The 16,420-nt window shown below is 51.8% G+C and overlaps 5 protein-coding genes across 5 annotated transcripts; 3 read left to right on the top strand and 2 right to left on the bottom strand.

Annotated features, from left to right (window-relative positions):
* Window positions 1-3,600: 3,600 nt before the first annotated feature.
* On the bottom strand, window positions 3,601-8,393 carry GCG54_00009054 (uncharacterized protein; the record flags this gene model as incomplete). The annotated part of the gene is made up of 9 exons (XM_045409004.1): window positions 3,601-3,851; window positions 3,906-4,410; window positions 4,465-4,875; window positions 4,941-5,000; window positions 5,050-5,878; window positions 5,950-6,528; window positions 6,588-7,209; window positions 7,269-7,812; window positions 7,962-8,393. The coding sequence occupies 9 exons, from the start codon at window positions 8,391-8,393 to the stop codon at window positions 3,601-3,603; spliced, it is 4,233 nt and encodes a 1,410-aa protein (XP_045256249.1).
* An 863-nt stretch (window positions 8,394-9,256) lies between these two features.
* GCG54_00009055 (Exosome complex component RRP43) lies at window positions 9,257-10,285 on the top strand (the record flags this gene model as incomplete). Its single annotated transcript, XM_045409005.1, has 1 exon — window positions 9,257-10,285. The coding sequence occupies one exon, from the start codon at window positions 9,257-9,259 to the stop codon at window positions 10,283-10,285; it is 1,029 nt and encodes a 342-aa protein (XP_045256250.1).
* Window positions 10,286-10,655: 370 nt separating this feature from the next.
* On the top strand, window positions 10,656-11,253 carry GCG54_00009056 (uncharacterized protein; the record flags this gene model as incomplete). Its single annotated transcript, XM_045409006.1, has 2 exons — window positions 10,656-10,992; window positions 11,048-11,253. 2 exons carry the CDS (start codon window positions 10,656-10,658, stop codon window positions 11,251-11,253), a joined length of 543 nt encoding a protein of 180 aa, XP_045256251.1.
* Window positions 11,254-11,944: 691 nt separating this feature from the next.
* GCG54_00009057 (Rab proteins geranylgeranyltransferase component A) lies at window positions 11,945-13,724 on the top strand (the record flags this gene model as incomplete). The annotated part of the gene is made up of 3 exons (XM_045409007.1): window positions 11,945-12,024; window positions 12,138-13,207; window positions 13,384-13,724. Coding segments are annotated over 3 exons (1,491 nt in total), but the record flags the coding sequence as incomplete, so codon positions are not given.
* Window positions 13,725-14,142: 418 nt separating this feature from the next.
* On the bottom strand, window positions 14,143-16,374 carry GCG54_00009058 (uncharacterized protein; the record flags this gene model as incomplete). The annotated part of the gene is made up of 4 exons (XM_045409008.1): window positions 14,143-15,883; window positions 15,937-16,209; window positions 16,260-16,296; window positions 16,356-16,374. The coding sequence occupies 4 exons, from the start codon at window positions 16,372-16,374 to the stop codon at window positions 14,143-14,145; spliced, it is 2,070 nt and encodes a 689-aa protein (XP_045256253.1).
* Window positions 16,375-16,420: the final 46 nt, after the last annotated feature.

A 16,420-nucleotide genomic window follows, 5' to 3' on the forward strand; every position in this document is an offset into this window, starting at 1 on the left:
CCTTGTTTACAGCAAAAGCTAAGCAACACCTTACTATTAACTAACTACTAACGTTTAACAGCAGTATTATTAGTATTAATAAGTTAGGTATAATTATTCTCCGCTAGAAGGGCTAAGGCAAGAAGCTTACCCTCGTTGACGCTAACACTACCCCTAACGCTATCAAGAAGTAATATATTAAATAACGCGCGCGTAGCGTATATATCGCGTCGATCTACTAGCCTAAGGTATACTTCAATCTATTAACTGCTGCCTAGTACTAAGACCCCTCACCTAATAATATTAAAGCCCTTAACGTATAACTATAGTAGCAGATAGCCTTACTAACGTAAGGATTAATATTTATACCTATTAACTTATTAACTACTAAACTCTTCGTCTTTATTAACAGCTTATTCGCTAATAACGCTAACCTAACCTTACAGCTTAGCTTCACTATTATTCTCGCTAATAAGACCCCTCCTAATAAGAATAAATTCACAGTTAATAGTAATATTGTCTACTTTAGTTTAACAAAGAGCAAGTAAGTCACTTGAAGTATACTAGCCTCTAAGGTCTACAGCATAGTCGCTAGTATCAATATAGCTTACGCTATCTCTATAACCCTCCAAATAATCGCTAAACAGCTCAGCCTACCTCTAATACCTACTATTATCTATACTAACTTATACTCACTATATAAATACCTTATCAAGCTAGGCACTATAAAGGAGAAGCATTTAATAATTAATATTATAGCTCTATAGCAGTTGTATAAACACTATAAACTATGCAAAATTTAATAGATTAATAGCAATAATAACCTCACTAACGCCTTCATTAAAGCGAAGCCTAACTAGTACCTCACGCACTTCCTTAATATAAACTCAGTAATAATACAGATAGAGGGATAGGTTACATAGGCCTGAGCGGCGCTAATCGCTAGCGCCAGCCTAGGGCAAGATTAAGCGACAGTTATAGAGCAACTACTGTAGCAGGGGTTATAGGTAATTACTACTTTTCGCATTATATGTTATTTAACGACTTCTTTTCAAACTATACTATAGTTACTGTTAACTGCGTTAACGCTAGCAAAAAGAGAAAGTTACTAGTGTCAGCAACGCTAGCCTATCGCAGTGTTAATTGAGCTAGGCGCGCCTTACGTAATCAGCGATTACGTAAGGCGCCGACCTCCGCGATCAACGCCGCGATCGCGGCCGCTACCTCTAACGCAGTTAACCTCATACACATCACCACCAACGTAGTTAATATAATATGATATTTACTGCCCACAGTGACCCTTACCAGCTAGCTGGTCCTGTGAGACCAACAGGGAGAATACCCAACCACCAGAAGCGTGTGTCATCTCAGCTGAGGTTGTGATGTTATCAGGGATGGCCAGCGCAGCATATAAGGACATCAGCAATCCTTCGATCACAACGACACAGACGGAGACGATTTCTGTTCAAGGTTATGTCAGCCAATTTGATTTCCCGCGAGAAGTTTAAGTGTCAGGCATAGCAAGTATTTATAACCAACTCGGTTGGTGTCAGGGGAAGAGGTGAAGGTGGCGCTGCGGATTCGCATCCTTGCTCGTGAAGGCAAGGTGTGGCGACGTGAGTCTAATAAATATAACTCGAGCGGTTTCAAATTATTGTTACTAGTCGCAAAATGTGATCCTCTTGTCGCGTTTTGTTCTAGCATGAAGCCCCTATTATGGTAATCTTATGATGTGAAAGATGTTATGACACGTGATAGAGCAACCTCCGGCGGATCCTCATGTCCTGAATTGAGTCTTCTGGTCTTCTCTATCGTTGCTTTATTATTCAGATATTTTGTGGCACAGCAAACAATTCCGTCTACTGAAGTTCAAGCAGAGTATATCCCGGCATAATCATGGTACGAATGTCTCCGCTGTATCTCTCAAAGTCAACATCGCCCGTCAGATCATGATCTCCTCGGGGTGGTCGGCGGATGGATTTGTCTACCTTCAACTCTGGTTGACTTCACCTTAAATGTTTATCGAAAAGCTAAGGGATTTAGACTGAACGTGCGAATTTGAGATCGTCACGGGTGTAACTGCGTTGTGATCAATGTGGCAGGTGTTTTCGAGGCTGTGAGGCAAAGAACTAAAGGAGGTTTGTCTTATAAATGTATTTAAAGTGGGATTGCCTGATTCAACCAAATGAAGACATCCTTCCTGGTTATTTGAAATGCGGAGATTCCTAGTATGATGACTTGGACCATGGCATATAAGGCCGTCAAGGTCTATTGGAGCGGTCTCATGGACTCACTGTCGGCAGCAGCAGCTCACTGGTTGGTTTCTGTCATTATGGCCCGCATATTCTTGGGTGAATAAAGGTTGTACTATCCGAGCGGGTGCTCCTAGCTGACCGGAAGAACTACTATGTGCAAGCTGCTTAAATCATGATGGGGTGTTGCTTCTTGATAAGTATCACTCTTACTACAATGGTCGTCTTCGCCATCTTTGTCGTTTGTCTCCTCATGCTCGCCGTCTTCGTCATTACGCCCGTTAAGTCATCGTCACTTGAATATGGGATCGAATTACGAAGTCCTCAACCATGTACAAAATGTAAGTAATAATTGTCAGATTGCTTCATTTTATTGAACTTCTAGCATCCTGGCACAAAAGCTTGCTAGAAGTCCCTGTTCGCGAGACCGTGTGAAGTCAGTCACTTCAATCTGCTGCTGGCTTTGGGCTGCGTCCTAACAGCGCGATTTTGAGATACGCGATCTGCAGCGTAGCGCAAGAGAGCATCACGAAAGAAGATCAGAGTGTTCATGACGAATGTATGGCATGAGGATGCCAGGTGTGGCATAGTTCCAGGCTTCGTCTGTTTCTGAAGACGTCTCTTGGTTCATCTTGGGAGCAGTTTCGCCTTCTGGATCACGGGGAAAACCTGGATACTCTGAACGATGACGAGGGCCTGGCACAAGACGGCGAAAGTGGCGTGGGGGGACAGTACGGTGACCCAGAGGATGACTGAGAAAATAATCAGATGCCGAAGCAGAGTTGCTGTAGCATTATATTACAGTAAGTGTAAACACCCCAAACGCCTAAAAAATAAACATCATTCCTGATGCACCTTCCATTCTCCCCAGTCATAATCCGGTGCTCGTCTCTTACTGAGACATGCCGCAACCCATACTATCCCGATCATACTCAAAAACACAAATCCGAAATACTTTGCAAAAGGAGCCATTGGCAACTCCCGGTCCGTGTACTTGAGCAGTAGGAGACCGAACGCCGCAGGAACGCCCCAAATGACCACAAGTACCATTTGGATTACGAACAGGAAACCTTGATGGGCCTGAAGGCGGGGAGGGCCGGATGAGAAAATGCCGAATCGCCCCGGTATGTGCAGAATTTCTGTCTGGATATGGTAGCCACGGATGGCGATTGCGAGGTGAGACGTGTTGAGGCGGTTATCAGCTCCTATTTCTGGGCCAAAGATTTGGTTGATGGTCGACGCGATGCCCATCGTGATGAAGTGACGTTTAGCTGGCATGTCTCCACGATACACAACTACTTGAACATGTCTAAAACTTTGGGCCTATTGTACCATGTGCCATGATGTATACACAAAGTGAACTACATTCTTATACAGTCTTCTCTTCTCCCGACCTAGCTTCTTCCGATTTAGGCTTCTGCTTCTCCCAAAACTTCCTGTACCGTCCCACGGCACCCGACCCATCCTCTCTCTCAACCCATTTCAGCCACTCCTCATCGGGTTCCATTAGGTCATGGCAGTCTGACTTAGCTCCAGACTTGAGCAAGATCTCGACAAGATCCCAGTACCCTTTGACCACAGCTGCGTTGAGTGCACTGCCGTACTTCCCGCCGCGAGCGTCTGCATCAGCGTCCTAGCTGATGAGACGTTCCACCACATCGGCCTCGCCCGCACACACCGCCGCGTCAAGTGCGCTGCCGTACTCTCCGCCACGTATGTTGACCAACTTGACTTTGGCGTTCGGCCCAGCGCCATCATCATCAGAGTCAAAATCATGGTAACCGTCATTGCCAAGAATTCGTCTTATGGCATCAATGTAGCCGTAGTACGCTGCCGCCTGCAAAGCTGTGCCAAATTTGCCCCCTGTCACGCCAATATCGATTCCGGGGCAGCTGTCGAGAAGGGAAAAGGGGACCTCTGAGCCCATAAAACGCTCATTATATGGTATCATAAACGCCGACTGCAAGGAAAATCCATACGGGCCGCCTCCGGCATTGATATTGGCGCCATGTCCAATCAGGAAACGAACCCTTTGAATGGTTAATTCTGGGTCTTGAGAGCAATGGATTGCGGCTTGCAAAGCAGTTCCGTGCATCCGACCCCTGCTGTCATTCACATCGACACCGTGAGTGAGTAGCATCTTCAGCGCATCGTTGGCACTGGGGGATTCCTCATCGATCTACGTGGCCGCAGCGTGCCAAGCGCTTCCGAAATGCCCGCCTTGAACGTGAACGTCGGCGCCATGTTCAATCAGTAGGCCCACGAGTTCAGTGTTGAGAGCCCACGTGGAAGAGCGTTCCCATGCGCAAGCCGCCTGTAGTGCGGTTCCATACTTGCCGTCTTCAATGTTCAGATCGCAGCCATGAGCGAGAAGTAAGCGCACCACGCCTATCCTACCTTTTGCGCAGGCGCCTTGAACTGCTGTGCCGTATTTCACCCCCTGCGTGTTGACCTCGGTGCCCTTACTAAGTAGTAAGCTTGCTATCGCTTCGCCAGACTCATCTCCAGATACACTTGCGGCTTGCAGCGCGCTTCCAAAATTTCCACCAGCAGCGCTTACATCGGCGTTCATTTCCAGCAGATGATGTACGATCATTCTCCTAGAACGAGAATCCCCCATCTCCCGCTTACTGTAACAAGCCGCCTGCAAAGCATTACCGTATACTCCTCCTTGAGCATTAACTTCTGCCCCTCTATCCAGCAACATACCCGCGATTTTCCAATGTTGAGCTGCACATGCTGCTTGCAATGCGGTTCCATAGTGGCCGCCTGGCATGTTCATGTCAGCGCCTCTATCGAGCAAAACACAAACTCCCACATAATTGCCGGCATAGCTAGCAGCCTGCAATGCATTGCCGTACTTCCCCCCCTGAGCATTTACTTCAGCCCCCATCTTAAGTAAACCCATGACTACATCGTTATAGGACTCGTATTTATCCTGATCGAAGCTGTAGGCGATCATGTGCGAGCATGCTGCCTGAAGTGGGGAACCAAAATCGCCAGCCGGCAGGTTGACACTAGCTCCACGTTGGAGTAAAAAGTCCACAAAGTATCGCGTACTGTGATGTCCCATTATACTTGCTGCCATGCTTAAGGCAGTCCCATGAATATCGCACTGCTTGTTGACATCAGCGCCATTGTCAATTAGAAGCTGCAAACTTCTATTGTAGTTCGCCAACGGCGTCCAGTTTGGAAGTTGCTCTGGTATCGTACCCCAGGAGCCACAGAATCTTGTGGAAAGAGAGGATAATGTAGACGTCAAAGGACATCCCGACTTATACGCATCGGCACCACAACTCAGGAGTAAGTCCACAATTTCTGGTTGATTTCGTGATGCAGCTAGCTGCAGAGCTGATTCCCCTATGTCGTTCTGCGCATCGACAAGAGCACCCTTGTCGAGGGCAAACTGAACGGTTTCTAAGCTTCCGGCCAACGTAGCGTCATGGAGTATCAGGTCGAGATCTTCCTGTGTCAAATAGTCGGTTGTATCAGATGATGCAGAGAGCAGCAAATCGGTGAGGTTCAGAAAGCCAAGTGCGGCAGTATAGCAATACGACCGCCGGAGATAATGGTTTGCTCGGGCTTGGGCGTATTCACAGTAGAAGCTTTCTTGACCCTGCATTCCGGTTTTCAAAATCTCCCTGAGACTGCGACTGTGCACAGCAAGAGCGGGTGCAGCGAGGCGGACGATCTCGGAGGTCCATATGTGCCGCAGCACCATTTCAAGATGCCATCCCCAGAGGCCAGCTGCGTAATTTTCCACAGGGAGCCTCCTTCTATCCAGATCTTGTCTGTTTTGTAAAGATGATAAACGAGACAACAATGCGAAATATGCAGGTGAGCTTCATTCTCGTTGAATGAGTAGCAAGCCGCAGGACCTTTGCTAATTTGACTGGAAATCAGATACTCCTTGACGGTAAAGTGGGCAAGTCGTACGTATTTTTTTGTCCCGGATCGCCTCCACATCGTGCTCTGTTTCTGGATAGTGACAAGACTTGATACATATCGCAAAACGTCTTCTGGCTCAAAGAGTCGCTCCGCTATGTTAACCCCGACAGGGCGTTCGGGATGAAGGATGAATATCTCTGCAAGTTCTTCAAGCTCGAGAGGTCTATTCGAAAATGCGAGCCACTTGAGTAAGCTCAGAATCTGAGCTTGAAAATCAGCTTCTATGCTGAGCAGCAGCCTGTCATACGTCGCGTCGAGCCCCTTGGGTAGATTCTTCAGCGCCGAACTGATGAGAGCGTTGGAGCGAGGGTTCCGCAGTCCTTCAAATTGGCACACAAGGTATTGGAACCTAGCACCAGGGTCAGTTTGGGTCGAATGTTGTTTTTTGGAAGCCCTCCTTTGACCTACATTCCATCTGCCTTCTCAATCAGCAGCCTCTTCGCATCGGCCTTGAGCTCGCCGGGCCATGAACGGTAATCATCGGACTCCAAAACTGAGCTGATATACGTACTCATGTCGTTGTGTACGCCCGTAGTATCTTCCGTGAGGTTAATCTCAGTTCCGCAAGGTGAAGACAGTAGCTTATTGAATGTTGTGCTGATATCTGGCTCTGCCCTGCTCGTACAAAATAAATGTAAATTGTCGGGCATTGCAGCTGCTATGCGAGTTAGGGAAGCCAGCAACTTCTTTCGCTCTCTGTTAAGGATAGGGCATTCATCGAGGGCGTCGATGACGATGAAAACGTCTGAGAATGTACGGGTAGCCGCTATTAAAGCCTCCTCGAGTGTCTTTGTGTCTGGTCGTTCGCCTTTTATCTTGTAATTCTCGAAGTTATTGATGGCCTGTGGCGTATCGGGGCGACTGGCACATAATTGCTTGACTAGGGAAGAGAGCATGATGGCCACACTCTGTTGCTCCAGGCTTCCAAAGCTGAAGTAGAAGTATGCGAGTGCGGTTCCGGGATCGGATCTGCAATTATCTTGCAAGTGCTTTATAACAGACGAGCTCAGAATCGACTTTCCAGAACCAGCTATGGGAATATTAGCAAGAGATTTCCCAGGCAGCATTGGTATGGCAGAGCTTTCATACGCTTTCCACTGAGCCATAGCAAAGATTTCGGGGATTCCATCCACGTTTTGAAGTCCTTGCTGTCCTCAAGCAACCAGCTGCACGTGCCGGCCTGGTGTTTGTCGCGTGCGGCGTTATATAACGCGGAAGTATCAACTGCACACAGCCACTGAAGGAGCTCCATGCGCTTTCCCTCCCTCTGAGCCTCTCGGACTGCTGACAGGAGACCGGACACGTCCGTGCCGATATTTTGCCAGCAAGAAACGAGCTGCTCGTGTCTCCGCTTAGCCGTGAAACATTCTTCTTCGTATCTGACGTCCCGGCAACGATCGAGAACAGCAGAAAATACTCTCTCTTGCTCTTTGGTCTTCTCTAGAAGGTCTTCCCACTCATGCCACCTCACCGAGTCCAAGCCCAAGCGGTAGGCGGTGCTACGGGCGTAGTAGCAGTAGCTAGTTATTTGAAATTTGGGGACATGATGGTATAGCGTTGTCGGAGCACTTCGGTACGTAATCTGAGATGGACCGCCAGTCTCGGACTCGGAGTAGCGCTCATAAAGATCCTCCTACAGTTAACTCTGAACAATCACTGACGAGATATATTCTAGTCCCTGGGCTAAAGAAGCGATCTGCTCAGAGGGATTCAAGAAAAGCTTCGAGAACTCATTAGCCCTCAAGATACAACATAGTTGATTGTTCATGAAGTCAAACTTACCGGCGGCAGCAGACTGACGCCGCCCCCGGCGAGTGATGCAGAGGGATTTGCGCGCACAGCCTTGGAGATAAAGTCGTTGGCCCAGCTTACAACGCCCAAGATTGGCTTCACCACGTCCTTGACTAGTATCTTCGAGCTTCCAAACTTCAGCTTCCACGAGTCCCTGTTGACTTGCTCCATCTTGCGCGTGAGAATCGAATCCATCCAGTCTCTCTTGGTGGTCCGGAAGCCTGCGGTCTTACTCAGGCCAGCGCTAAGGTCTCCCTCGATCTTCTTTTCGAAATCCACGATCAGCTGTTCATCTTCATCCCTCAGCGCTCCGCACACCAGGTCCCAGAGCTCCCGTATATTTCCCTCGCTGCCTTTGCGAATAGGCGCTGCCTCCTGTGTTGTATCCTGCTTTCGACGGACTGGGCGAATCGATTGGGTCATTGGAACTAGCCTTCCCGCTGGCTGTACCATCGTCTCTAGTAGCGGGCTGTTGTTGGTCTTGCTTAACGGGACCCTAATTTTGAGACGAAGTGTCGTCCTTGGAGCTGCGCCGTCCAAGTTTGCGTCTGAACTTCCTGAAAGACATGTTGCCAGAGATAGCTCACGAATAGGTTAGAGATGGGAAGCACCCAAGATCAGGCTGGGCCTTTCGGGGGGGTAGAAGAAGATAAGCGCGCATTGCCTGGTGTGGGTTCACATTCATGGCCAAGCCTTATGCTCACCCAACAACGCCGTACGACCAAAAGGGACAACACGAGCAGGCTGCGGCAGCTTGCATGGTCCATGCTCAAAATGGTGAACTTATTTGCAGGGAAAGACTGAAGATCTGAATGACACAGCACATTAATGGTCTCTGCGTTTGCGCCTTGAGAGACTGGGAAGGCTTCTTCAAGCTGGCCGGCAGGTGCGATGATCGTAGCCATCCGACCGAATCTCGAAGTCAGAGAAGAATAAGGCGAGGAAGCTCATATTGCCCACTTGTTCATAGCCAATTTGCAGACAGGTTGGGGGCGCGATGAATATGTTGTCCACGCATTATTGGGTAAAGAATAACTCTCCTACTCTAAATCAACCTAGTCAAAGTGAAGTTATGTGCAGACATGAAGTGAACCAAAGCTCATCCGCCGGCGCCCGGGCCTCGGGACGCTGCCCCACCGGAGCCACTGACGCCGACCTCCGACTCCACCCAAAATTTCCAGCACTCTCCTTCCTCCATCCCACCTCAAACAGCATTATCTCTCGATCTCGAGGCCCCCAAGTCGCTGTTTCTTGTCGCCTTCGCCCCGACTAGATCGACCGATAAAATGGCTACTTCGAAGGGCCTTCCCCGCGATACCTTCGCAAAGCTCTCTCCCCACCCGTTCCTCCTCGCGAACCTCCAACCGCCCGCGCCTGCCAACTCAGCCCGTAGCAATGGCCGACGTCCTGACGAGGCCCGAATCCCAAACATCAACACGTCCTCCCTCACACACGCCAATGGCAGTGCCGTTGTTCGTACCGGCGACACAACCGCCATCTGTGGTGTTCGCGCCGAGACCATCCTCGCCTCCGACATTCCCAACTTCCGCCGCCACAACGCCCTTACCACAACCGAGACGGACGGCGCCGCAGAGCTGAAGGACTACGACTTGCTCGTCCCGAATATTGAGCTTGCCACTGGCTGCGCGCCTCAGTTCCTCCCCGGTGTTCCCCCGACGACCCTCGCCCAGACCCTGAGCACACGAGTCTACTCTCTCCTGCACTCCTCCAAGCTTCTCGACGCCGAGGATCTGAGGATATGGTACACCCGCCCCTCCGAGAACGCTGCCGAAGACGATGACGAGGACAAGATGGAGGAGGATGGCGGAGACAAGGAGGAGGGCGAGAAGGTGGTCATTGCGTACTGGGTCCTCTACATCGACATTTTCTTCATCTCCCTTGACGGCAACCCGTTCGACGCTGCCTGGGCCTCCGTCCTCGCTGCCCTGCGCGACACGACTATTCCGATCGCCCGCTGGGACCCGGACCGTGAGATGGTCATCTGCTCCCGCGACAACCCCAAGCCCCTTACCATCAACGGCTTCCCCGTCGCTTGCACGGCGGGTGTCTTCACGGGCAAGGAGACGACCGACAAGCCCGCGGACGGCAAGTTCTGGACTCTGGTGGACCCGGACACATTGGAGGAGGGACTCTGTGACGAGGAGGTCACGGCGGTGGTTGATCGCAGTGGAGAAGAGACCAAGATTCTGGCGATATCAAAGCACGGCGGCACGGCGCTGCAACCGCAGCTGATTCGGGAGTTTGTCGGTGTTGCGGAGCAGAGATGGGAGGAGGTCAGGAAGGCCATGCCATGAAGATAATGATACCCGGTAAAGGAAACAGAAATCAAAAGTTTTGGGGAAATCAATGTTTGTCTCCCCTTCATTGTACTATGTATCCTCTCTTGTTTTTGCTTCAGTAAAGGCAAACGCGCGCATGTTTCCTGTCATGAGCTTTGATGAGTCGACAGTCCCCATCACCAGCCGCACCCACCCGATGCGGCTGTCATGAGAAGGAAGCTGCACAGCTACATGCACCCGCCTTAACACGTCTTGTTTACTTCTTTCCAAAAGATTTCTCTCTGGCTCCTGGAAGAAACAAAACCAAAACACCTTTCACCGAAACGAAGGGTTCTACCATTCTTCAACGAAACCGAACCCCTCAAACACCCGCGATTCGACGATCATGTCCGACATCGATATCTCTAAGCGCCTCGTTGCCGGCGACAAGGATAATCTCCTTCAGATCCTCCAGACGGTCGTCGATGCGGATGCAAAGACCCGTGAGCTAGTCACCAAGCTCGCGGACCACCTTCACATTCCCAAGGTCTTCAGCTCGCGCCGCGCCACGCGCAACACCGTTCGCGCCTCGTCGGAGGCTTCGCACGACTCCGGTATTTCGGTCCACCACATGCTCGGCGACGTTCTTTCGCAGCCTGAGCGTGCCCTTCGCGTCTGCAAGCAGTGCCGCAAGGTCTACGACGAGAACGACGAGGACAAGAAATGCGGATCTCATCATCCTGGTACGTCTACTAATCACCTTGAGCTTATAGTTATGCTAACAATAATCTGCAACAGGCGAATGGCTTATAGAGGTAGAGACAGAGGATAAGATCGGCTTTCACCATGCCAGTAAGGCCAGCGACGACATCAAGGACAACGTCAACTTGATGTGGGTGATGTCCTGCTGTAGCGAGGAGAAGGGCAAGCTCAGCACCGGCTGCACGGTTGTCAACCACGTTGCCATGAAGGCCGGTGACGACTCGGGCTCCAGCTCCGCCTGATTTCCTTTTCTAGTTCGCAACACGACTTTATGAGATATGAGCATACCTTGGGAAGGAGTTCTTTGGGGGGACTTGTCTTTCGCATCGTACAGACGAATTAAGGACGTGAGGAGGAACAGTGAGGCTGGAAGGAATAGGAATAGGCGTTTGATGCAGGATATTCCGGCAGGGCAACATCCATTAGAGCAAACGGCAGTCGACTAGCACTAGGCAGACGCATCAGCTAGGCAAACAAAATTCGCTCGAGGTTTTGTCCACAAGACTGGGCAGTCAATCACAGCTCACGTCTACGGTGAAAGTATGTATTCCACAATTCGAGCCACCTTTTCAGACGTTATTCCAAGGCAGTAGATACTAGGGAAAATATCTCTCTACCGCCCGGCGCCGAGGAAGCCTAATGAAAGGCCCTCATAGGCTGCGAATCTACTGTTGGTGACTCGCGGCTGGTATACCGGGCGGATGGTTGAAGAAGAGAAGAAAATCCGCAAAGCCCAGCGACGCGCCAGAAATTTTTAGAGTGGGCGGCTCTACCGTGCGAGCAGACAGTGCCTTACGTAACACCGCACCCAGAGCCTCTATTTCCCCACTAAGGGCCCCCATCGTCAAAGCTTCCTCTTTTCCAACCTCACATCTCCTCGCAAACTTTTCTTCGATTCCTCTCTCTTCCCTCCTCGACTCGGATACCCTCCAGTCCGACATGGAATCGCTGGCCGAGAACACGTGGGATGTCATCATCCACGGTACTGGCCTGCAGCAGTCGCTGCTAGCCTTGTAAGCTTCTCTTTCTTCCTCAGCATTCTCTTTTTTCCACACCCGCGAAAATGTCGTCGTTGCTGCTTCCAAAAGCCTCGATCTGACTGACGCAGCCCTCTCCGGCCGTAAAGAGCCCTCTCCCGCTCAGGAAAACAAATCCTGCACCTCGATCCCAACGAGTACTATGGCGGTCCCGAAGCCGCCTTCTCCCTCCAGGAGATGGAAGAATGGGCTGCCGCCAACGCGTCCAGCTCAGGCGTCTTCTCCTCGGCGAAGATAACAAAGGCAGAGCAAGGCGTCTCTTCCCCTCGAGCCTATTCTCTTGCCCTCGCGCCGCAGATCGTACACACGCGCTCGGCACTCGTTACCCAGCTCGTCGATTCCCGCGCGTACCGGCAGATTGAGTTCCTCGCCGTGGGATCCTTCTTCATCTACACCCCGTCTGCTGATGACGGCGGCGCGGCAGCGATCGTGCCGATCCCCTCCACCCGCGAAGCCGTCTTCTCCACGACCGCGATTCCGGCGAGGGCGAAGCGGTCGTTGATGAAGTTCCTCAAGTTCGTCTTTGACTACGACTCGGAGGATAACCGCCCGACCTGGACTCCCCATGCCGACAAGCCTCTGGCGGAGTTCCTTGCGACGGATTTCAAGCTCGACGCAGCGTTGCAGACGTACATCGTCACACTCACGCTTTCCCTCGACGGCACGATATCCACGCGCGCTGGCTTGGCAGCCATCCACCGCCACCTCTCATCTATGGGGGCGTTCGGCCCGGGCTTCGCGGCAGTGTACCCGAAATGGGGCGGCCTGTCGGAGATCGCGCAGGTGGGCTGCCGCGCGTGCGCCGTCGGCGGCGCAGTGTACATGTTAGGCACTGGTATGAAAGCCACAAGCCCACTGGAAGCCCAGGAAGATGGCGCAACGTTCGAGGTTGATCTGACCAGCGATGTCACGGTGAAAACCCGTGAGCTGGTCCGCGGTGCTGAGGATGTGCCGTCAGACGCAGAGCGTGTGAGCAGATTGACAGCCGTCATCGACTCGCCTCTCTCATCGCTGTTCCAAGCCGCCGTTGAAGGCGCGCCGACGCCTGCTGTAGCCGTCATCGCGATGCCTGCGGAGTCCGTAAAGGACGTCGCGTCACCTTATCCCATCTACGTCTTTGCTCACTCGAGCGAGACGGGAGAGTGTCCATCTGGTCAGAGTAAGTTCACGCCGTCTTTCTTCTATTTTGTTGTACATGATGATTTGTCAAAACTTATCTACATTGCCTGAGCTTATGCTTCGACGAAAACTTTCTGTGACCCTGATCGTACACCTTTTTATATACTTTGACTCTGCAAAACCATGTGTCAACATCTGGCTAACGAGTCATCGCAGGCGTCCTCTACTTCATCACGCCAAAGTCAGCAACATCCACAGAAGCCTTGCAAAAGGCCCTGGACGCACTGCTCTCAGCCCTCGGCGATGGTGCGAACCGCCCTCAAGCTATCTACAGGGCCGCGTATGAGCAAGCTCGCGCGGCTGCGTCCGTTTCGTCCGATGCATCCCTCGTCATCCCCAGTCTGCCGCTGGATCTCGCCTTCAGCGACGCAGCACTGGGCCCGGTCAAGGATACCTGGACGAAAGTCATGGGTTCCGCAGCCGAAGACCCCAACGTGCAGTACATGAAGTTCGAGGATCGAGATGGTGTTGGCGAGGAGGATGATGTCTACGAGTAAATGTCTTGGCTTTACCTAGCGTATGAAGTAATGAAACTCATGATCATTGATGCCACATAACTTTCGAAATCATCTGCGTTCTTGTGAACCTAGCTAATATGTGTATGGCGCTGATGTAGAAGACGCCTAGCAAATGTATTATGAAATCCCTTCCTAGGGAAATGCAGCAAATCCATGTTGTCAAATCCTGCATCGTCCACCCCTTTTCCTTTCAGACGAACCCCATTTTGACTGCCGCAACACCTTTTCTCCCCTTTTCTTGAAAACAATCAACCGCAGAAACAGAAACAAAAACGAAGAAACCGAGTTTTCAAAGCAAACGACCCCAAATTTCGTCCTTTTCCAGAGCAAATTGCAGCGCATAAAACCCCCATATGCTGCAGAATATTCGTCGATAAAAATGCACCGTGTCGTTCATTCAATCCATGTCTTCAAGGCGCCCCGTCATGTCGACTCCAACTCGAATCGTTCCGAAAGGCTCCAGGTTCTCAATGTCCTGCTCAACAGCGACAACGTTCTTCGTCGCGAGCGAAAGAATGTGGTAAAAGGCCTGGGCGGCGACGGTGTGGTCCTGCTGTCCGGGCTCGCAGAGGTTGTCGAACGTGACCCAGAGTCTGTTCTCTTTGGTATCTCCCATCTTGGCGTAACCTGTCTCTGTGACCTTCTCCTCGGTCCAGTGAAGGAACTCCTGGCTTGCAACGTCCATTGCGGACCGCGCCCAGAGCGAGTCGTCTTGGTTGGGCTGAGCGATGCCGTCGAGCAGGCCACTTGGGGCAGCGTCGGAACCGGGGATGCCGCTAAAGCCACCGCCGGCATCGCTGCTGCGGTCGTCCTGGTGAGGAGTGAAGGGCGGGACGCTGCTACCGCGCAAGCTAAGCTGGCGGGTAGCTCGCTGTGAGTGTGAACCGGGAGGGATTGAGGCCCTGCCGACTGAAGGAGTTCCGACCCAAGGCAAGATTGCGGATGACATGTGGTCGGACATAGGCTGCGGAGCATCCATACCCATCTCGGGCATCGATTGGTCGCTGTAGATCATGCCGAAGTCCTGAGGAATGTCCTCTTGGGAGCGACCTTGGTGAGGAGTCTCGTCGAGTCGGGGTCGCACGTTGCGCTGTGATTCATCTTCACCAAAGGCCTCTTCTGAGCGTCTCCGACGTCCTCTGGGAGTTGAGATTAGGTCTGCCTGGTTCTCCTCGGCAGGAGGCGGTCCATAGATACGATCGCGAAGACCATCGCCGGCATAGACCTGGGCAAGCGGATATGTAATTCCAACGATGCCTCTCGGGTCGCCAACACCCCAGATTCCATTGCCGAGAACCAGTCGCTTGGCGAACTCGCGCGCATGAGCCGCTGTCTCCCTCTTGCGCTTCTTGGCAGATGTGTCTCTCTTGACAGCCTCACTATTCGCAATATAGTCAACCTGCCACTTCTTGATAACGGCGCGGGGGAACGCGGTCTCGTTTTCGTCATCTTTCTCGAGGGGGCGAGCCACACGAGTGCGCTTCTTCTTGATAGGTGCAGCTGCCTTGGCAGGCGTGGGCGAGTTTGGCTGAAGGGAGAGCTCATCTTGAGGAAACAGAGGCGGGTCGCTTCCCAGCACGGGCACCTCGGCAGGCGCATCGCCTTCAAGGTCTAGCATGATCTGATCTTGATCGTACTGTGGGAGCTCTGGGTCCGGCTGCTGATCCTGAACTGGCACGTCGTTCGGACCTTCCATGCCTGGCAAGATGGGCAACTCGATCTCGTCGTCGTCGATCAAGGCTCCATCTGGACCAACTCGCATGTGAAGACCGCCAAAGTCATCGTCATCCAAGACTGCTCCAAAATTCATGTCCATGCCCATGTCAAGACTCTCGCGCGCCTTGGGAAGGAAGGTGTCCGCTGCGGCTCCACGACCGAATGGGGAAGCCATTGGGAAGAAGCCGGCGTTAGATGAGGATTGGGAAAGGTCGAAGTCGAGAATGGGGTCGCCACCGCCTGTGAAGTCGATGCCAATGGGGCTATTGAAAGGACTAAGCTGAGACTGGGACTTCTTGCTGCTTCCAGAGGCAAGCTTTTGCTGACTGGGAAAGAGCAAGTCTCCGCTGTCGAGCGAAAACTGAGGGATCTTGTCGGAGGGAACGAAGCTGGGGTCGTCGCTCAGAGTGATTTGTTCGCGGCTGTGAAAGGTTAGCAAAGTTTAGAGTCTTCAGCGCACGACGAGATCTCTTACCGAGTCTTGCCAGCATTCATATCAATTGCGTTGTCAATGGAGGCAAACAGGTCGGTCATTAGCTGGCGAACCTTCTCGGCGTCGTGCAGGGTGTAGTAGCACTGGCGCTCGAAGACGCGAACTGTGCCGAAGAGAAGCTTGCTCTGAGTTCGCAAGGCGATGGGCGGACCAGGATCCATGAACTTCGCGCAGGCCTTGGAGATCTTGACTTCGTCGATAACCTTCCGAGTAACCCTCTTCAAAGAGTTGCTCTGGCCGAAGTTCGCGATGTGCCTTTGGAATGTCAGTCTGTGCCGTGAAGGAGTATTTCAAGGCCAACTTACCAGATCGTGGCTACGCCATACTGCTTGTTGTTCAAGACTGTCGACTTGTTAGCCGGATTGGAGAAGGCATGGCCAGAAGCAACCAAGGAGACTGACTCTCGTGGCTGTAGAACATGATGAAATCTACACTCGAGAACAACGCCGGCTTGGCGGGCTTTGAC

The sequence above is a fragment of the Colletotrichum gloeosporioides genome (assembly GCF_011800055.1).
Source record: "Colletotrichum gloeosporioides strain Lc1 chromosome Unknown consensus_117, whole genome shotgun sequence".
NCBI lineage: Eukaryota > Fungi > Ascomycota > Sordariomycetes > Glomerellales > Glomerellaceae > Colletotrichum > Colletotrichum gloeosporioides.